This window comes from Arvicanthis niloticus, chromosome 9 (assembly GCF_011762505.2).
Source record: "Arvicanthis niloticus isolate mArvNil1 chromosome 9, mArvNil1.pat.X, whole genome shotgun sequence".
Lineage (NCBI taxonomy): Eukaryota > Metazoa > Chordata > Mammalia > Rodentia > Muridae > Arvicanthis > Arvicanthis niloticus.
Genome location: NC_047666.1, coordinates 57889649 through 57912193, shown reverse-complemented (window position 1 = coordinate 57912193; position 22545 = coordinate 57889649). Strand labels below are relative to the sequence as shown.

At 35.1% G+C, this 22545-nt stretch overlaps 1 protein-coding gene across 18 annotated transcripts in view; it reads left to right on the top strand.

Moving 5' to 3' along the window:
• Positions 1 to 22545, top strand: part of Wnk1 (WNK lysine deficient protein kinase 1) — a 124255-nt gene that overhangs the window by 62932 nt on the left and 38778 nt on the right. For 17 of the 18 annotated variants that reach the window (XM_076940449.1, XM_076940447.1, XM_076940439.1 and 14 more), the window contains exons 5-9: positions 7260 to 7348; positions 9139 to 9358; positions 10560 to 10890; positions 11461 to 11648; positions 19506 to 19586. In XM_076940449.1, the coding sequence (XP_076796564.1) occupies positions 7260 to 7348; positions 9139 to 9358; positions 10560 to 10890; positions 11461 to 11648; positions 19506 to 19586 (909 nt within the window). Of the gene's footprint in view, positions 1 to 7259; positions 7349 to 9138; positions 9359 to 10559; positions 10891 to 11460; positions 11649 to 16550; positions 17790 to 19505; positions 19587 to 22545 lie in introns of all 18 variants that reach the window. The other variant, XM_034511988.2, reaches the window with a different exon arrangement.

The following is a 22545-nucleotide window of genomic DNA, read 5'->3' as shown; positions in this document are numbered from 1 at the left end:
AGAAAAGTGTGTGTCCTTAATGAATATAAAGCCTAGTTTTCGCTGGGCGGTGGTGGTGCATACCTTTAATCCCAGCACTTGGGAGGCAGAGGCAGGTGGATTTCTGAGTTCGAGGCCAGCCTGGTCTACAAAGTGAGTTCTAGGACAGCCAGGACTACACAGAGAAACCCTGTCTCGGGGGGTGGGGGAGGGTGGGTGGGGGGGGGAGGAAGCCTAGTTTTCTTCTATAACAGTAACCCAGTTTTTCTCTTAGTAATGGTTTTATATTTTCTAACCTTATTCAGAAAAGGTGGGAAATACATTTGCTTTTACTAGTTGGAACAGGACCAAGTGTGATTAAGCTAACAAGTAAAGAAAAGGGATTGCTTTTGCAGGGTTGTAAGACTTAAATTAATCTTTGCGTCTATTTGATACATACATGTTAAAAAGAAGTAAGATGAAGTTAATATAAGAACATTTATTATTACTACTGTGTTCTTTCTGGTGCTAAGACTTATGTTTTAGAATAACCTAGACCAACTTTTTAAAAATGTAAGTAATCAAATATATATATGAAGTTCTTATATCTCAAAAATAAAAAGCCCATGAGTATGTCAAAACCTTGCCACTCAATGTGTCATGGCTCTCCTGTAAGTCACTTTCAGGCTCATAAAGCTTTGAACTTATTCCATATACTTTACTTGTCTTTTAATACTAAACTTACACATTCATGTGCATTATTATTATTGTTTATTTGAAACAGGGTTTCTCAGTGTAACTTTCACTGTTCTGGAATTCACTCTGTAGTCCAGGCTGGCCATGAACTTACACAGATCCACCTGTCTCTGCCTCCGAAGTGCTGGGATTAAAGGTGTGTGCCACCATTGCTGGACCACATAATTATTAAAGGCCATTTCCTATGGCCACAGTGGCTTCTGGATGTGTTTTATTACATTCATATGGAATCATCTGTTTATATATAATTTTAGTCATAAATTTAAATGACAGTATAAACTAATATATTTGAGGTTGTGCTATACATAAGTTTTTATACATAACTTTTCTATTTTGTTAGCAAGTAGAAATTACAATTTGTAAAGATATGAATATGAATATGTTTGCACGAGTTGCTATGGTTAATAAGATAGCAATTTAGACTCACCAGGGATAAAAGTAGGATCAGGAGAATTTCTTATGTCCTTCCTACATTAATACAAAAGTTAGTACATATTTGCCATCTTAGTTTATTATGTTACTGCCAGCAATTTAAACATATTCCCTTGAGATACTGTTTTATAGAAGTCACATTTTTTTCCTTATTAAATTTTCTGTCTGCTTGTGATTATTTTTCTGTAGTGTTTGAACTGTCTTCACATGCAACTAATTACATCAATCTGTTATACCAAACTATGTTTCAGGCCATTGCTTGCAAATAGTATTTTAGGTGTGTCTTGCCATTTAAAAGTTTACTTTATGCTCTTTTACTTTATTGTAGATTTAGTGCAAGACATCTATAAAATTGCTTAAAGGAAGTTTGTTTTGTTTTGTTTTGTTAAAAAATTCTATTTTACTTACTGTGTGTATGTCCACAACTGCTTGTGTGCTGGGACACTTGTGCTTTTATTTTTGTTTTGTTTTTGGAACAAGGTCTTGTATAACCTAGGCTGACTTTGAACTTTGTTTGTAACCATTAATGCTCTTGAATTTCTGATCCTCTTTGTTAATGGCACCTCCCTGGGTGCCAGGATTAATCGTGGAACACCAGACCAGATTTGGCTTCTGTGGTGCTGGAGATCAAACTCAGGGCTTCATGCTTGTTAGGCGTGTACTGTATCAACTGAGACTCAACCTACAATTTCTGTTTCTTTTAGTCTTAAATTTTAAATACCCCTTTGCTCTATCACTGTAGTCTTTGACTGTAGCAGTATCATTTTTGTTTTCATTAGTTATATGAAGAACATGTCCACTAAAATCAGTAATAAAACAAGAGTGTCCATGATCTCCACTCCTATTAATATAGTGCTTACAGTCTTGTGTTAACAGTGTTATACATAAGAATGAAACGAAAGTATTCTTGTTTGCATATGGTATAATTCTATGCATAAAAGTCTCTAAAGCCTCTACCAGAAAATTCTGCGCACTGATAATACATTTAGCAAAATAACAAGAACATAACACATAAAACTTGGTAGCCTTCTTGTATACCAGCAGCAAACATACCAAAAAATAAATTAAGGTAACAATTCCATTTGTAGTAGTCTAAAAATATTAATAATCTCGTAATCCAACCAAAGTAGTGAAAAATTTTAAGACACATTGAAGACAGCTAACAATGAAAAGACTTTCCATTGCTCAATTATTAGAATTAACATTATAAAAATGGCTATTCTACCAAAAGCAATCCACAGATGAGTGTGATTCTCTTCTTTTAATACAAACATGGCTGTAGGTTTCACCATTCCTGGTTTTAAGTTATATTTTAGAGCTATAGTAATAAAAGCAGCATAATACTAGCATAAAAATGCTGATCAATGGAACATTAAGGACCTGCATATAAGCCTCCCAGAACCACTTGAGTTTTTTTGTTGTTGTGTTTTAAACAAAGAGCCCAAAATATATATCAGAGAAAAGAGCATTTTCAACAAGTGATCCTGGTCAAATTGGATGGCTACATAGGAAATGACTTTTTGAGCGGGACTCAAGTAACATAGACATAAAACTAGCAATTTAAATGGATTCTCAAAACTAAAAAGTTTATGTATAGCAAAGGATACAGTCATTCAAATAAAAGGCAGTCTATAGAATGAGGAAATAAAAGCTTTCCTAGGTATATAGCTGATAGAGGGTTAGTATTTAGAATACATAAAGAACAAAACATCAAGAAAACAAACCAATTAAAACTGGGTCATGGAACTAACAGAGTGTTCTCGAAAGAAGAAATGTAAATGCTTGAGAAATATTTCCAAGTGTTCAGTCACCTAAGTCATCCAGGTTGAAACTACTTTGAGATTCCACATTACCCCAGTCAGAATGGCTAACATTTAAAGATTAAAAAAAATACAGCATGGGTTTGGCAAAAGGAGAACACTTACCCATTGTTAATGGGAGTTCAGACTAAGTGCAGCTAGTGAAAAAATCAGCAGTATGAAGTTTCCAGAAATAGCTAGAAATAGATCTACCTTTTGATAGAGTATATCACCCTCGGTCAGACTATATTCTAGAGATACTTATTCATCCATGTTGATTGCCACTTTATTTGTAACATCCAGGAAATAGAAACAAGCCATATGTCTATCAACAGAAGAATGGGTAAAGGAAATGTGATGCATTTACATAATGGGATATTTAGCTGTTTAAAAAAAAATGAAAATTGCAAGTAAATGAATAGAACTGGAAATACTCATTCTAAATGAGTTAACTCAGACCCAGAAAGACAAACATTACATTTTCTGTCTCATATGTAGTTGCTACCTTTAACTCTATATAGGCAATAGGCAGTTCAAGTTGAGTGCGTACATACGTTGGAAAACAAGTAAGGGCCGTAAGGAGTGTGGTTGAAGGGAGAGAGAATGTTGATGGTATGAAAGAGAAATGACACTTTTGGAGGAGGCTGGTCTAATCTGATGTCTGCATGTAGAAGAATGCAAATAGATTCGTATTTATCACACTGCACAAAACTCAAATCCAAGTGGATGAAGGACCTCAAAACATAAAACTGGCTACACTAAATCTCATAGAAGAGAAAGTGGGAAGTAACTTTGTTTGGTAAATAAAGAGACAAATTCCTGAACAGAAAACCTATGGTTTAGGCTCTTAAGATCAACAATTGATAAATGGGACCTTATGAAACTGAAAAGCTTCTGTAAGGCAAAGGACACTGTCAATAGGACAAAATGGTAGCCTACAGATTGGGAAAAGATCTTCACTAACCCTACATCTGACAGAGAGGGCTAATATCCAGAATATATAAAGAACTCAAGAAGTTAGACTCAAATAACCCAATTTAAAAATTGGGTACAGGGCTAAACAGATTTCTCAACAGAGGAATCTCTAATGGTCGAGAAACGCTTATAGAAATGTTCAACATCCTTAAGTCATCAGAGAAATCAATACCCATATCTTAACATGGAAAAGGATTTTTCTTTTATGAGCTTTTTAAGTTAGGCAAATATGGAACTACTGCAATTCTGCCCAATACCTGATATCGTAGACTAAAAGAGGTATGTGCCACCAGGGTGGCTTTTTAAATACCAGCACTCACAAGGATGGAGTATGGGTAGGGATAATTTAAAGACTTCCAGAAATGCTGCATGGAAACGTACTGCTGTAGAAGCTTTCTAAAATCTACACAAACATACAAAGAATTTAAAAGGAGTTATCCTGTAGATGAGGGGAGGTGAGTGGGGAAAACAGTTGTTCTCCTTGACTCTATAAGCTATTAAAAAAAAAAAAAAGAAAGAAAAGAAAAGAAAAGCCCAGTGGTAGGCATGCATTCCCTCTCTTGGAGTTGTTTGTTAGTGTATCTCATAGACAGGCTATTGTTATCTGGAAATAGATGGTAAGATTATATTGCTGAAGGTACTACATGCTAGTACCCAGAACATGGAGAAAGCAAAGCCTTATAACAATCTAGAAGCTTCATGTTTACTAGCTAGGTTTTTTAGTTCTGGAAGGTGCAGCTACTGGTGGGGAAAAGTCATCATCAGTCTTCACTTAGCTGTGAACCCAGTTAGCTAAGATAAAGATTGGCCTGCTAAGATATAGCCACTGGTGTAATAGTGGCAGGATGTTATGGAGGTAACCAAGCTCCCCTCACCCCTTTGGTTTTTGTTTTGTTTTATTTTCCTAGGTAGGGTTACACTATGGAGCTTTGTCTGTCCTGGAAATTAATATGTGTAAAAGGTTGGCCTCTAATTCTGAGATCCACCTGCCTCTGCTTTCCAAGTTCTGGGACTAAAGGCATGTGCCATTATGCCTGGCATCCAAACACTTTCCTATTGTATTTAAGGCCCACTTCCTAAGAAAGAACACATGCTTCTAACTGCAGTATGTCCAAGAAGGTCATAGGCCCTAGAGAAATACCTACTATTATTCAGCTAATTGGGCATAATATTAAAATTGCTCCTAATGTTATATCATTATACCCATATATTAATGCATTTCACAACTTATTGGGGGTATTTTGGATATAGCAGGCCAGCAGTACGTACATACTCATAACAGTTGTGACAGCGTGTACAAGACCTGGGTAAAATAAACCAGACAAAATCCTAGCATGAATAGGGACAGCCTCTAAGAGGTTATTACCCAGGATCCAGTGGATGATTATACACCTAACTGTATACTGGCAGCAGTAAGTGGACTCAAAGGGTTTGTGTGTGTATGGATTTGTGGGAGAGCGGGTAGGCTTGATGAAGGCACATATGCATATATGAAATTCTCAAACAGAATTATGTGGACAAAGATATTTAGAGAGTACTTAGCTACATTTGAAAAAGGACATGACCAAGAAGAAAACAAAAAAGTAATCTTTGTAGTCATTCTGAGATTTAAACTTTCAAATTACCTTCGTGTGGCTTGAGGATTTTGCTCTATTACAGTCAGTTGCTGTGAAAAGTTACTCTTAGGAGCACTAAGAGTAACTCTCCAAATCACTGCTTGAAAGAATGCAATGGGTAATTAATGAGAATTAATCAAAGTTGTATTTAATTTCCATGTTTAATGACTTTGACACTGAATTACTTGATGTATTAACCAGTGGGTGTCTGAAACCAGTGATAGTATCGAATCTTATAATATATATTTCCTCTAGGACTTAAAGTACTTTATTGTAAAAAGTTACCAAAGTGGTTTCTTGAACAGATCAAGACAAATACTAATATTTTCACTTGAAGAACTCAGACTACTGTGTTTTATTTAGTCTTGTGAGAGATTATGTACCTTTTTGTGATCCGATTATCACTAATTTTACTTCTGTTACTGAGACTATACAAATGATTAGAATTTATGTATCAAACTTCCTCCCATCTATGTCTTTATACATTTATATCACCACTTGTACATGTTGCTATATCTCTCTGGATTCCTTTTGGGAGTGGATTAGGTTTGGGGGTTTTGCTTTGAGACAGGTTGCACTATGTAGCCCTTAGCTGGCCTAGAACTCACTATGTTTAATTAGTCAGGCTGTCCTCAAACTTAAAGGAATTTCCCACACTGTCCTAGGTTTCTTGATCCATATCATTACTAAAATGAAATGGACATAAATACCAAGGCCTTCTCCTTCTAACCTACCTCTCCAATAGTGCTATTTTGACACATTGCTGAAAGTTTTATTTTTGAAGTGTTTGTTTGTTTTTGGAGGCAGGGTTTCTGTACACAGCACTGAATATACTGGAACTCACTATGAAGACCAGGCTGGCCAAAAACAAAACAACAACAAAAAAAGAAGAAAAAAGTGAAAGCAGAGATTTTATTAAATTGCCAGGGAACTTGTAGGTAGATGCTAGACTGAAGCAGAAGGAAGAAAACTACCGGGCAGGACAATGGCCAGAAGTACTAGGATCAAGTGGAGGGAAGACAGTCTCACTGATTAATTAAACTGGTGCATCCATTCCATTTTGCTTCATTATTAATTCCAAGAACCAACTGACAAAGGAGCCAATAGCATGGCAGAGACTCTGAGAAGAGTCTCTTTCCTGAAGAGACTCAAGATCTAAGTGATAGGGGAGGGAATTTCTTTTTAGACTTTTTAAAAGATTGGTTAGGGGTTGTTCATAGTAAAATTCTATGGCCAGACTCTTAAATTTTCAGGCTAGAGGTAGGGAAGGGGTTAAAAATAAGAATGTAACATTTCCAAGGATTTCAGCAAGTCTTCTAGTTGGGGGGGGGGGGGGTTGGGGGGGGTGTTATAGACAATATCCCAGTAGGATGCCTATTAGTATCTGTGAGAGGAGCTTGTTGAGAGGTTTGATTCTGATATACTCCATTAAGTAATCAATATGTTTTCATGATTGCACAAAAGATTTTCTAACTAATCAGAGCACCTGGATACCATTTAATTGTAAGATGTTAGCAGCAGCCTAATTTTTTTTTCTGCTAAAAGACCTGCCATACTACTTGTTGTTTCTTGAGATTGCCACTTAATGCCTCTGATCCCTATATGGATCAGGTCCTGTAGTACATCAGAAAAAGGGCAGGATATTAAGAAGGCAGCCTATTTAAAACAAAGTTTAGAATTCTCTTTTGATTATTTCTTATGACTATTTTTTTCTGGATTTTAGGGAGTAAAGCCAGCCAGTTTTGACAAAGTAGCAATTCCTGAAGTAAAGGAAATTATTGAAGGATGTATCCGACAAAACAAAGATGAAAGGTAAGTTGCTTCTTTGACACAGTGTTATTTGAACAATGAGAGGTAAATTTAATACTTGTGTTTCATTTTTTTCATTCATAGCATATAACATTTTTAAAAAATTGGGTTATTTCCATTGAAGCTACTCAGATTTGCCTACTGTTACTGTAAAAATGTGTTTTAGTGATTTTTAAGTAAGCCAGAACCACCTTACAACAGACTACTTACAGGATAATTTAGAAAACTCTACAGTAGAGTTTATTCTCCAATGCAGCAAACCTTAATCCTTTTTTCATTAAAGAAAGGTAAAGTAAAATCTTGGAAGTTGAAAATCAGCTCAGTTACACAGGCCTGGATTTTTTTTTTTTTCTGTCATTATTCCAGGACCAAAAGAAAAAAAGCAAAATATCAAAATTCTTTTGAGTAAGAAAGAGATTTTACCCAAGGCTTAAGAGGAGATCTGGCTTAGTCATTTGTACAAACAGAACTTTTCTGAGAAAAGTGTCAAGTATCTGTTATGCAGTGTAGCTAATGGGTCACCTGTAGGCTTGGCAAAGAGCCATGATCTGTATTTGAAAATAATCTGCCTTTACCACACCCCCATAACAGCTTTAAAAGAAAAAGTACACCATCTTATCCTAATTAATACAAATATAAATTGTAAATTGAGCATAACATCTCCTAAAATATGGGCCAATTGGGTATATCAGTCAAATTCAATAATTCTGTTTCTTCACCTTTCCAGGCTCATGTTCATTTCAAAACTTTGTTATTTAGAAGAGCTTGACATCATGATCTTTAAGACTGACTTTTCAGTGGATATTTAGTTTGAGTTTCTGTTTTGCTCTTTTAAGACTTTTTCACTGTAAACAAAGGAATATTTGTTTTTAAGTCTTAAAATGTTATTCTGTTTCTTTTCTGGATGGCACAGTTTATTTGATTACTGGTATTTTATTTAAAGAAGAATGATTGCTATGCAACCAGTCTTTGACTTGCTTAATCCACAAATTGTTGATAAGGAATTAAAGGAATTTATTGTATTAAAAGATGGCTGTTGTAGAAAGTACCAAGCTAGAAGTCAATACATTTATGTTCTAGTTTTGATTATATCATTTTTATTGTAGAACTTTGAGAAAGACTATTAACCTTTCTCAGCCTTAATTTTATATTAGTCAATAAATGGTATTTCATTGGATAGTTATTTGTCAAGAGTCAGACAAGGCCATACCTTGTCTTCTTGGCTTTTGTTTTGTTTGTTTTTGCTATGCTTCTTTGGTATTTTAAATCTTTGATATTCTATGTATTTCTTGTCATAATTATATCCTACTAACTAATAAGATTAGATCCTTTGATTTAAAAATTGTTCCTAACAACTGTTATCAAAAAAAAAAAAAACAAAACCACATCCAAGTATGATTATATGCTGGAGATGTAGAAGTACTTGTCTAGCATGTACAGAAAGTAATATATTCCATTACCAGCACTCCCACTCACAGAAACACACACACACACATGCCTCTATAACATTACCATTCAATTGGATTAATGTTGAAATGAATAACAAAGTTTTCCTTGTTTTTCTATTGTAGATTTTCCCCCTTAACTAAATAATAGTAAACACATACATACATACATACATACATACATACATACATACATACATTTGAAAGTCAATTCTTATGCCTCTAAGTTCTCTATAGTCTGAGGCCAGCCTGGGCAACATAGTGAGATACTATTCAGAAAGAGAAAGAAAAATGTCCTTTCAAACTAATGACTTTCTTTTTTTAATTTTCTTTTTCTTTCTTTGAAAGATATTCCATCAAAGACCTTTTGAACCATGCCTTTTTCCAGGAGGAAACAGGGGTACGGGTAGAATTAGCAGAAGAAGATGATGGAGAAAAGATAGCTATTAAATTATGGCTGCGTATTGAAGATATTAAGAAATTAAAGGGAAAATACAAAGACAATGAAGCTATTGAGTTTTCCTTTGACTTGGAGAGGGATGTACCAGAAGATGTTGCTCAAGAAATGGTAAATTGGCCCTTAGATGTTGATGTAGATTTATGGATACTGAAACTGATAGGCTAAAACAAAACAACTATTTAATTAGCAATGTATGATATATATCTCATTAATATGAAGTTGTGTTGATTCCAAGTGTTTTGTCTTTGGATGTGGGGGCGAGAGGTTCCTATGATTTCTTCTTTAAGTTCTTTCTTTGTGCTTTTTGATATTGTTTTGATAATATGGTTGGGTTTTAGTCTTTTAAATTTTTTTATATGAGGAAAATAACATGTAGGTACAAGTGGATAAATGAGATACAAGACTTGGATGCATTCTAGAGTCTTTCTAATGTCTATAAAGGTTAATAACTCTTTTGTAGCTGACTCTTTAGTCAAAATACGTTAGTTACACTATTTTGCTATGGGAATACTGAACTCATGGTTCTCCTGTCTCATCCCACTGAGTGCTGAGATTATAGGCATATCCAATCTGATCAAGTTTGGAATTGCCTCTAAATATTGGTTAGCCTTTGGTCCATCCTCGTAAGTACTGTAGAGACAGATAGGATTATAGAGTACATTTACTTTGGTGGCTTACAAAGGTCCTTAGCTCAGTTTCCACTGCTCACATCAAGCAGCTCATATCTGCCTATAATTCCAACATCAGGGGATGGAATGCTGGGCCTCCATCTGCACACACATGATTTAAATAATAAAACTATTCAGTGTTTTTAAAAGGGCCAAATATGAAAAAGATACTTAATTTTATTTGTTGATTGGTTGGTTTTTTATTCTTTAATCCTTTTTTTACAGTCCAGTCTTCATTCCTTCCCTCTCCACCCCCTGAGGGCTCCCCATCCCATACCTCCTCCCCCTGTCTCCAAGAGGATTTCCCCTACCCCAGCCCCAACCTTACCAGATCTTCCCACTCCCTAGAGCCTCAAGTTTCTCAGGGTTAGGTGCATCTTCTCTCACTGAGGCCAGAGCAGGCAGTGCTCTGCTGTATATGTGCCTCAGGGGCCTCATATCAGCTGGTGTATGCTGCCTAGTTAGTGGCTCGGTGTCTGAGAGATCTCAGGGGTCCAGGTCAGTTGAGACTGCTGTTCTTCCCATGGGGCGGGGCCTACTCTGTTTATCACAATTGTGGTGAAACAGAATAGTAATTTTACTGTTGGAAGTAATTTGGGAGGGGTACCCTTTTCTTCCTAATATACTCTTTTACTCTGTAGGTCGAGTCTGGTTATGTCTGTGAAGGTGATCACAAGACCATGGCTAAAGCTATCAAAGATAGGGTGTCATTAATTAAGAGAAAACGAGAGCAGCGACAGTTGGTTCGAGAAGAGCAAGAGAAAAGAAAACAAGAAGAGAGCAGTTTCAAACAGCAGAATGAACAAGCAAGTGTTTCCCAGGCAGGAATCCAGCAGCTCTCTGCTGCTAGCACTGGCATACCTACTGCTCCCACCACTTCTGCTTCAGTTTCTATACAAGTAGAGCCTGAAGAACCTGAGGCAGATCAGCATCAACAGCTGCAGTATCAACAACCTAGTATATCTGTGCTGTGTAAGTATCTGGGGAAGTAAACAAACGTGCTAGTTCTTTATATGTTTCCATTCTTGTACCCATGATTAATAGAAGGGTGAAACACTGAGGAAATGTGGTTAGAATAGAAGAAAGTTTGAAAATTTTTCAGTGTCTTGGCATTTTGAAGTTTTAGTTGTTTGTTTTACTTAGTTCCTTAAAATTGAGAATAATCAAGAGTGATTTTGGCATTTATAATTGCAGCTGTTAATCTGGTTCAGCTCTTTTAGCAAAACTGCATAGCAGACCAAAGACTGATTACAGTGCTCATTAATTGAATATCCAGTACACATAAGTTTCTACAGAGTAAGACCTGGAAGTTGGATTCAATTTAAGACTGACTTAAGTTTTGTTTGCTCTTCAGATGATAACATTCAGTAATAATCAGAGAAATCTATTTTTTAAGTACTCATTGAAGCTATTCTTTTTTTTTTTTAATTTATTTCAGATTTGAACAGAGAAATAACCAATAACATTAATGTAATGGCTCTAAATGTGAACAACTTCTTCCTCTTCCATTTCCCTCCCTCTTATGATTCATTTTTCCTTCAGCTGATGGAACAGTTGACAGTGGTCAAGGATCATCTGTATTCACAGAATCCAGAGTGAGCAGCCAACAGACTGTTTCCTATGGTTCCCAACATGAGCAGGCACATTCTACTGGCACAGCACCAGGACATACAGTTTCTAGTATCCAAGCACAATCTCAGCCCCATGGGGTGTATCCACCCTCAAGTATGGTGAGTAAATACATAAGAAAATGTAATATTAAAATAATAGCCAATAGGTACTCTGCCAAATTCAAATTATTCATGTCATCTAAGTAGCACTGTGAGTCTAAGAGAATATAAATTATCTAGTCAGTCTTCATTATCTTATAAACAACTAATATTTGTTTTTAGTTGTTTTTCTGTGGGGGTACTTAACTAGTAACACTTAAAAAAAATTATCTGTACCAAACATGTACAGACTTTTCTTATTATTCCCTAGCAATATGACAGTTTTTTACATGGCTTTTGAATTACATTGGGTACTATAAGTATATAATCTAGAGATTATGTGCAAATACTGTGATAATTTATATAAAGGACTTGGCCAGCTGCAGATTTTGATATCTGTTGGGGTGACTTGAAACTAATTTCGTGCAGAGACAGAGGGTTAATGTTATTTCTAAAGCAAATAAGTTTATAAGAATATAACTGTAGTAGATCAAACTGGGTAAAATTCACACTAAAAAGTGAGAATTAGCTGAACTTCTACAGACAGCAGCTTTGTGAATATTAAGACTACTATGAATTAAAACTTTTCACAGTGGCATAAACTAGATATAGCAAATAATTTGTGGGTGGAACTTTTTTTTAAAATATTTTTTAAAGCTTACTTACTAAAGAAATTTTAAGATTTTTCTTTTGTATAAAAACCAGGTAAGACCTTCAAACTATTATAGAATGTTGCATGTGAGTATTATAGAGTAAAGGAATCCTTTATTGTATGACCTCTGACTAATTTATTGCTTGTATTTGGTTGATCATCAGTTGCTATGCGTGTTCCTTTCCCAGTATATGTTCATTTGCTTTTTTCCTTTATTTGGTATTTATCTCATTACCAGTTTATTTTCAGAGTCAGCTTATAGAAGTAATTTCTTAGAATAGTTTGTTTGTGTATATGATGTATATGCACATTGTCCATTTTCAATAGTGAATGTTAAAGTAGATGAATCATTAAATATCCTCATTTCTTTTGCTGACTCTCTGTGAGGTCTTTGGAGGCAAAAAGCTAGATCATATACTTCAGAAAGGAATTAGATGATAATTGTTCACTCTATATCACTTGTTTAATACAATCTTTAAGCAGACTGATTTTCCTCCCTCCTCAGAAGCCTTTAATCTGAACTTTGAAGAATTCCTATCTTCATTACATGAGTCTTTTTTTTTTTTTTCCCCAGGAAGATACTTTTTGCTCATAAAAGATGTTTGTTTTGGAGTCCATTAATCGATCAGTCCTGCTGTGGACATAGGTCCCAAGATTAATGGCCTCATTAATACAAAGAAAACTACTACTAATATATACTAATGTCTTAACAGTCTGTTCTTTAGCCTAAGTATGGTAAATAATCTTGGGTGATTTATTTCTGAATACTGACAAATATTAGTTGTCAGCACTTCTTCTCCCTTTTTTTAAGTTATTTTTAACCTCTTGGCTTCTCTCACCACAGGATTATGTATGTTCCTAAAAGACAAACAGGATTGATCATTTATGTAGATGTTAAGTGCTTAAGCCATTAACATAGTTGTATTAATTTGCTGCTCTAAAATCAGACTTTCTAGATTTTTGATGACAATATTCTATAGAGTAATTATAAAGAATTACAAGTCTTTATAATAATTAAAATATTTTATAACTTATTGTCTAATTTCAAGACCTTACTATGCCTTACAATAATGTATAAACTGTAAGAGAAAATTTAAAAATAAGAAAGACCAATAAAAAATTGGAACCAAAATGAACTAAACTATGACACATACTTACAGGCTCCAAGTTTGCCTGAAAGCATTTGCAGCCAGTTTTGAAAAAGAAATAGGTCATAAACTTGCTCCAGACAACCTCACAGTATTAGACCAGCTCTGTAGCTGAGTTAAACCCTTTCTCCTAAGGTACTTCAAATTTTGTAGGTCTAAACTGTATTTTTTATATTGAGGGTGGTGATATGATTCTTTAGAAATTTAAATTGAAGGCATCTGCCATCCCCCCACCCCACTGCCTCCTTTATAGCAGTATACAATATTTCTTATACCCAGCTGTGAATTTTTTTCTTTTAGTCAATGACTTTTTAACCTTTGTACAGAACATGGCAAGTATAAAGTAGTGTAAGCAAACAACTTTTAAACTGCCTTCAAAAATACATGAATTTTTTCCCCTCAAGTTATTAGAGCTTTTGCAAATAATGTACTCGACCAAATATTATACTCTAATAGAATTTATTCTTGCTTAATCTTAGTAAGTTTTTAGAACTATAGTTAACTTTTTCTTGTGTGGTATTGTTAGTCATTTTTATTGACTAATAAACTTAATATTAATAACTTAACAGTTGTAGTATTTCAGAATATTCAAGATCATAATTGATCTTTTGATTGTTTATAAGAAAACCTACACAAAACCACTAGAACAGGGAGAATAGTTACAATATGCCAGCTGTTCTTTATAGAATTATGTCTTACACTTTTTTTTTCATAGAATTGGGGAGGGTAGAACATTTCTTTATGTTAACTATACCCTATTATCACTGTACATTTGGTTATTTTGTTTTCAAAGTACTGTGTTTTTCATGTGTGTTTGTTTTCTGTTTAGCCTCGTCGTGGCCGTAGCATGTCGGTTTGTGTTCCCCATCTTTCTGCTGTTCCCTCTCTATCCCGCATCTCTCCCAGTGCTCCTTCCACCCCACCACCAGTGCTGTCTGCACCTCTTTGTCCTTCCCTCCTTCGGACTGCCCCTGAGGAAACTTTTGCGGAAAAACTCTCTAAAGCATTGGAGAGTGTCCTGCCTATGCACTCTGCCTCCCAGCGCAAGCACCGACGCTCCAGCCTGCCTTCCCTCTTTGTCACTACTGTATGTAACTGTAAACTTTCTGACAAGTGAAAAACCATTACCAATGAATACATCCGGGCATGGAGAATATGCTTAAAGAGCAAAACTAAACTATTAGCAAATCTTGCGCTTTTAAGATAACTATTCCTATAGGAAACATTTTGTAATAAGGCGTTAAATGGGAATAAAAAGCAAAAAGGCAATGAAAGAGAATGCTTATAATGTCATTAGCACATATTTATAGAGTTTTTATTATACTTTCCTATTGATAAAAGGTTTTCATTTTCATACCTTAGCAAAAAGTATGTGTATTACTTCATTAAACTCATTAGCCTAATCAAAAGTAGAGTCTACCAAACATTGACCAAGTTTGTTTTCTCCTTAATTTATTCTTAATACAACTAATTGAGTCCTTTGTTTTTTAAACAAGTCAATTGAGGAGTAAAAGTTGATTTTAATTCAGTCATTTGTGTAAAATGAAATGACAGGAAACCAAAAATGCTTTGGGAAGCATTTTTTTCAACTATTAGATTACATAAAATGGGCCATAGACTGTAGCAATATATTAGACACATATATAACATGTAATTTTCCTTGTGTCCTTTAATGTCTATGAAAGATACAACCTCTCAACTTACATTAATTGCTATGAGACCTTGTTTGTTGCTTTTTCAAACAGAGAATATTCTGAACTAATGACACCAGATTTTTACTTAGGAAAATGATTAACTGTATGCTGGTTCATGGCTTCAGGACACAACTTGAATAATCAATAAAATGTGAGCATTCTGATTTGATGGAGAAATACTTTAGCAGGTTGAAGAAATGTCTCCATAACTAAAGTTCTTGCTGCACAAGCACAGAGACCTGAATTCAGAGTCCCATAACCCATGTAAAGCCCGGTACAGTAGTTACTGTCCATAATCCCAGTTTTTCTATTTCAAAATGAGAGATGGTAATAGACTCTCCAGAATCTCATGTGCCTTGCAGTCTGTTGTATACATAAACAACAAACACCTGTCTCTGACAAGTTGGATGGTGATGTCCAACATTTGAGATTGTTCTCTGACCTCAACAACTGTTTTTGTATTGTTAAGGATTGAACCTGGACCCTTACATATGCTCGCCAAACACTCTACCAGTACATGGTAGAGAATTATGTATATTGCATTTGGCAAGCTAGAATTCTAGGCTCAGTCTTAAATTCTGGAAATAATTCGTGCTATTAAATCAGATTTGCTATTACCTCCTTTTCGCCTGGTTTGTCAGAATTAGAAAACTCATAGTATTCAACCTTTAGCAATGATCAGAAGAATGATTGAGCATCTGTAACTTGTTTTATAGTTAAAAAAAATAGTAGTTTTAAACACAGAAGGGAACAAGAAGTCATTTATCTTTTTATTTGTTTTTTAAGATAGTGTCTCACTATATAATTGCTCAGGCCTTGTACTCTAAAATCCCCCTGCCTCAGTCTCTTGAGTGCTAACATTATTATAATTATGTACTTGATTTATTTTATACCATATGCCAAAAACCTCTTCTGATTTATACTATTATAAATTTCTTCTGATCATCTACTGTTAGCTGATAAAAAAAAAATAACTGAAGCCTTTAATAGACTGACATTGTCGCACTGTGCAACAGTAGCTTAAATTGAAGTATATTTTAAATTTTAAAAATAATAAGCTTATTTATTGACCTTTAATATTCTAGCTTTAGCTCTTTACTTTGAAAAATATTTTAAGAATAAACACATTTATTATAGGTAAAATAGAATAATTACTTGGGAAGTTTTAATTTATGCTTTTGCTTTGACAGAGCAAGTTTATGGGAAAGCAGCTTTTTTTTTTTTTATTCAAGGAAGTGCCACCGATTGATTTTATTGGCCCTGGATGTATTTAATGGATTTTTGCTATAAATTCCAAAAGTATTGTTAGTTATTAAAATTTTTGGTGTGGCCACTTCATGGGGTTACACAGAACTATCCAGCTGTGCATGTCTGATGTAATTTTACATATTGAATGTATGAATTACTTGTCTTATTCATGTTGATACAGCCTCAGTCCATGGCGCATCCGTGTGGGGGGACCCCAACATACCCAGAATCACAGATATTTTTCCCAACTATTCATGAACGTCCAGTTTCTTTTTCACCACCTCCCACCTGTCCACCGAAAGTAGCCATTTCCCAACGACGTAAGAGCACCTCCTTCCTGGAAGCCCAAACTCGCCACTTCCAACCCCTGCTGAGGACTGTTGGCCAAAATCATCTTCCACCTGGTGGCAGCCCAACTAACTGGACACCAGAGGCCATAGTTATGTTGGGTACTACAGCCAATAGAGTAAATAGAGAGCTATGTGAGATGCAGGTCCAACCTGTGTTTGAGCCAACCCAGATTTACAGTGACTATAGACCTGGACTAGTACTGGCAGAAGAAGCTCACTATTTTATTCCACAGGAAACAGTATATCTAGCTGGGGTGCATTACCAGGCCCAGGTGGCAGGACAGTATGAGGGCATTTCATACAACTCACCAGTACTGTCAAGTCCTATGAAACAGATAACTGAACAGAAGCCAGTGCCTGGGTGCCCTGCCTCAAGTTCTGTCTTTGAATTTCCTTCTGGACAGGCTTTCCTGGTAGGACACCTTCAGAATTTAAGATTAGATTCTGGACCAAGTCCAGCATCACCCCTTTCTAGTATTTCTGCACCTAACAGTACAGATGCTACACATTTGAAATTTCACCCTGTCTTTGTACCTCATTCTGCACCAGCTGTGTTAACTCATAGCAATGAGAACAGAAGCAACTGTGTATTTGAATTTCACGCTCAAACACCAAGTTCCTCTTCAGGAGAAGGAGGTGGGATTTTATCTCAACGTGTTTACCGAAATCGACAGGTTGCAGTGGACTCAAGTCAGGAAGAACTGTCTCCTCAGTCAGTTGGATTACATTGCCACCTGCAGCCTGTTACTGAAGAACAGCGTAATAACCATGCCCCAGAATTGACCATTTCTGTGGTAGAACCTATGGGACAAAACTGGCCAATAGGAAGCCCAGAATATTCCAGTGATTCCTCTCAAATTACTTCTTCAGATCTCAGTGATTTTCAATCACCTCCCCCTACAGGGGGAACAGCTGCACCTTTTGGCTCTGACGTCTCATTGCCCTTTATTCGCCTGCCTCAGACAGTGTTACAAGAATCCCCACTATTCTTCTGTTTCCCCCAAGGAACCACATCTCAGCAGGTCTTATCTGCTTCATATTCTTCAGGAGGATCTGCACTCCATCCACAGGTTATAGGAAAACTTTCACAATTCTTTTAAACTACCCTATTATGCACCAGTGCATTTAAATTTTCTATCTCATTTCCCTGAATCATGGATTTATAAGGAATGCTGTTTATTTTCTTAGTAGAATTTCTTTTGTGGTTATAAATACTTGTACTAAAGAATGAACTATAAAGTGGAAAATACCTGGTATGCTTGTGATTTTAGTTGTCAGAATCAATGACTAATCTCTTTGGAATTTTGTGGTAGTAATGAAAATGCAATTGTCTGTCAGTCTTGATTATTTATAGTAAAATGATTTAGTGTATAATTTCTTCTTCTAAATAAGTTTTTAAAAATGAAAAAACTAACCATAAAGCAAAATGGGAAATAATGAAAAGTTTTTTTGGTGTCATATTAAAAAACACAGAGCTTTTTATTATATGAACTTAAGAAAACATATTTTAGGAGTTCAGCTTAACAAATGAAGGTGCCATTTTGAGATGGTATCAGTCAAATCACTATATTAAAGATACAAAAGATTAAATTAAAATTAAGGACTATATATAATTTTAATGACTATTAGAACCTATCATATAATGATTTTATTAGGTTTTCATGAGTTTATGGTAAAATGTTACAAGGTTAGGAACAGTAGATCTTTTAGGCCCTGTTCTCAATACATTTAAAACTTTAATCACACAGGTAAGCATATATACTCATGAACATTTACACAAAGACATAGAATTAAAGAAGTCAGCAGTGACTTTCATATCAGTTATTTAGAGTAGTGTTAGAAGTAAAAGGACCCTGAAATTTTAAACAGTGTGGACATGCTGTATGCTTACATTATCCTCTAAGCTTTGCAAAGGAAAAATATTTTTAAAGAAAATAGATAATTAGAGTTTTACTGGAGTGTGATCCATCTATGTAAGCTTCAAAGAACCTCTGCTACATTGGAATGAAACAATAAAGGTGATAGCCTTTTCATTTTCTTAACCTGTTTATGTGAGTTAATTTCCCTAACATACATTTTTATACCCTGTTCTTAGTTAATTTGACTTACTGTTAAATAGAATACACTATTCAGTTTCTTAGACCCAACATGGTTGACATTCTGGGTTGGTTAGTCCTTTATTTTGAGTGAAACTTGTTTGGTCATTATAAAAAAAAAATTTTTAGTAGCATCTCTAGAAGTAGCAGCTATTTCCCCTAGTTATTAATCAGAGTGACCCAGATATTTCTACATTACATGGACAACCATTATATGCCTATTTAGGAGTTGTTTTTTAACAGACCTTTCCTATTTTTCATAAGAGTTACTATGATACTACAAGAAACAGCAAAAGAGAACCAAATTAGCATCTTTGAATGTGGTTTTCTTTAATTGTCAAGAATAAATTTTTCATATTGATATCTTACCACATTTTTCCTGTGACAATTTTATTGTGAATCTGACTACTCAAGCCAACTAAAACTGCAGGCAGCGTCAATGGAACTATCAGTGTATTTGTGTTTTTGTCTTTCTGTTTGTGTTTACTTGAGATGTGATCAGAAATGTTCTATGATCTTTTTTCTGAACTTACCTTACCAAAAAATTCCAGAGGTCGGTCTTGTACTACAGTATCAAGCTGATGGTTCATTTTGATCAAGCAGTCTTCTCAGGATCTGAAGTATTTATACAAAAATATAAACAGTATGTGTCTGAACTTTCTCTAATTTGTGTTTGCTTTTTTTCTTCAGGCACAGGTGCAGAATCAGGGCCAGCCATCAAGTAGTTTAGCAGGGGTTCTATCTTCACAACCCATCCAACATCCTCAGCAGGTAAAAATGTTGCATTGCTATGTTATGTTTTATATAACTGTTTTATATCTTTATGAACTAGATTTCTGATATAAATGGCTTGCTAAGTTTTTGAAAGTGTTATTAAGTAGCATAACATCTATGTACCTATGAGCAATTTACAAGATATGCTTTGAAAAGAAGAATTGTGGGCTGGAAAGATGGCTCAGAGGTTAACATCGCTGGCTGCTCTTCCAGAGGTCCTGAATTCCATTCCCAACAACCACATGGTGGCTCACAACCATCTGTAATGAAATCAGGTACCCTTGTCTGGTGTGGAGGCATACATGCAGGCAGAGCACTATACATAATAAATCATAAAAAAAAAAAAAAAAAGAAAGAAAGAAAGAAAAATTGTTATTTTATGCATAAAGTAAGCTATACAAAGAATATCTTTGTTTCTACTTATGTTTATGACTTGTCCATGTAAGAGCATTTATCACCTGGGAAGCAGAGGCAGGTGAATCTGAGTTGAATGTTAGATTCATGTTATACATGGTCTACAGAGCATATTCCAGCACAGCCATGCCTATTGAAAGAATCCTTATCTTTTTTTTTTTTTTTAAAGAACATTTTTGTCACTTCAGCTTCTCATGGTACATGCCTTGGATCATGAACTTGTTTTTATTTATTAATATGTGAAATATAGTATCAGATTTTGTACAAGAGGGTCTGAATGAAAACCTAAAGAACTTTTTTTTTGAGATAGCTCCCTAGTTAAGAGCATGTACTATTCTTCCAAAGGACCTAGGTTCAGTTCCCAGGACCCACATGGTGGCTAACAAACATCTGTAACTAATTCTAAGGAATCCAGTACCCTCTTGTGGCCTCCTCAAGAATTAAGCATTCATGCTAAACACATATATACATACAGGCAAAACATTTTAAGAAAACATAAAGAACAACTACTGTAGGAAGTTTTGGTTTTTGTTTTTTTGGTTTTTTGTTTGTTTTTTAAATTTTACTTTTGACCTTGGGAGGTTTATGTCCCAAAAGATCTGAGTACCAAACATGAGCTTAAAAAAGAACCAAAGAGATTAATAAAACTGATAATCTTAAAATTAAATATCTATAATTTATTAGTGCTTTTATTAACAGACTTTTGTTTGCAAGAAAATCATTCTTTTTGGCACAATTTATTAATTAGTTATTTCAAACAAAATTTATACCTATCTATGTATATGATAAGCTAGTTCATTAATAATAGTTCCTTGGCTAAATAGTTTTTAACCACCATATTGTAAAGTGACTTCTGGTTCTAATTTTCGAAACAAATATTTTCATTTTTATTATAAATGGCTTCTTTTAATACAATATGTGAACATATGGTTACTTGATCTTGGTGGGGGGTTTTTGTTTTGTTTTTGTTTCTCTGTATACCCCTGGCTGTCCTGGAACTCACTCTGTAGACCAGGCTGGCCTCAAACTCAGAAATCTGCCTGGCTCTGCCTCTCAAGTGCTGGGATTAAAGGCGTGTGCCACCACCGCCTGGCCTTGGTTACTTGATCTTAATGGAGATTAAATCGCAAGTTAGATGGCTCAGCAGGTAAAGTGCTTGTTGTGCACCCCTAAAGACTTGTTCAGTCCCTGGGACCCACATATACATGGAAGGAGAGAACTAATACCACAGAGTTGTCCTCTAGTTTCTACGAATACACTATGGCATGTACTTGAGTCTCCCCCAAAACACAAACAGTATACACACAACAATAGAATAACATTTATTAGGGCTGAGAGGTGCCTTGTTAGGAAAACTTGATAGTCTTACAGAAGACTGGTGTTTGATTTTCCATCGTTCACCTGATAGTATCCATAGATGACTGTCTGAAATTCTAGCTCTAGGGGATCCAATGCCTTTTCTCCACATGTACCTCCTTTTCACAACACACATCGATTATGCCTTAACACACCTAGTTCAAAAAAAAAAAAAGTGGTTAAGATTCTTGGATGCTCTCCCAGCCAACCGTGTTTCAGTTCCTAACACACACACACACACACACACACACACACACACACACACACACTGACTTTAAACCATTCCCTCCATAAGTAGTGTTTCAAAGGATGAGATGCCCATTTTTGACCTCTGGGCATCAGGCATGTATGTAGTACACAGACAAACAACATTTATACAGGTAACTTTGAAGTTCTTTATACAGAAGAAATTAATTATTTCTGTCATACCCATATTTACTCAGTGACCAACATCCCATCTTTTAAAAAAAAGTTTTGACCAGGGATTGTAGACCTTATATTGCTCCTAATATTTCTTCCAAACAAATCCTTGAATTCGTCTATAATTATGTTTAAATTCAAGAAGTTAAAAAAAATTTTTTTACCAACATCAATAAATTTTATTCTACAACCCCTAGTGAGAATCAATTACAAGTTATGTAAAGCTGGTTAATAATGGAAGCACTGTAATGTGTTCTAATCACTTTCAGGCTTTTGGAGTCACCTTTTATGATATATCCCAAACTGGTGTTGAATTCTCTGTCTTCTTGCCTCTGCCCTCCAAGTGCAAGAATTACAAGCATGAGCCAACCTGGCTTACGTTTCACATAGGCCAACACCAGTAAAAGAAAAACATTGAAGTATGTGCGCTGTTTTTTCTTCTGTAAAGAAGTATGTCAGTTGTCTTAAATATACATGTATATTTACATTTGTCCATACATATAAATACTACCAAATGAAGGAAAAAGAAATAAACCAAGTTCAACCTCAAAAAATGTTTGGGGATTCACGAACATAATATTATAAATGTTAGGTTAAAATAATTAATAATATGTTTGAATGTAATGATGTATACCTCTGCCAGCATTTAGGAAGCTTAAAGCAGATTTCTGAGTTTCAGACTACATAGTCAGTTGCACTCTTAGAAAAGGGAAAAATAGCTCATGAGACCCACCTTTCCTTTAGACGATATAAAATAAATATCACA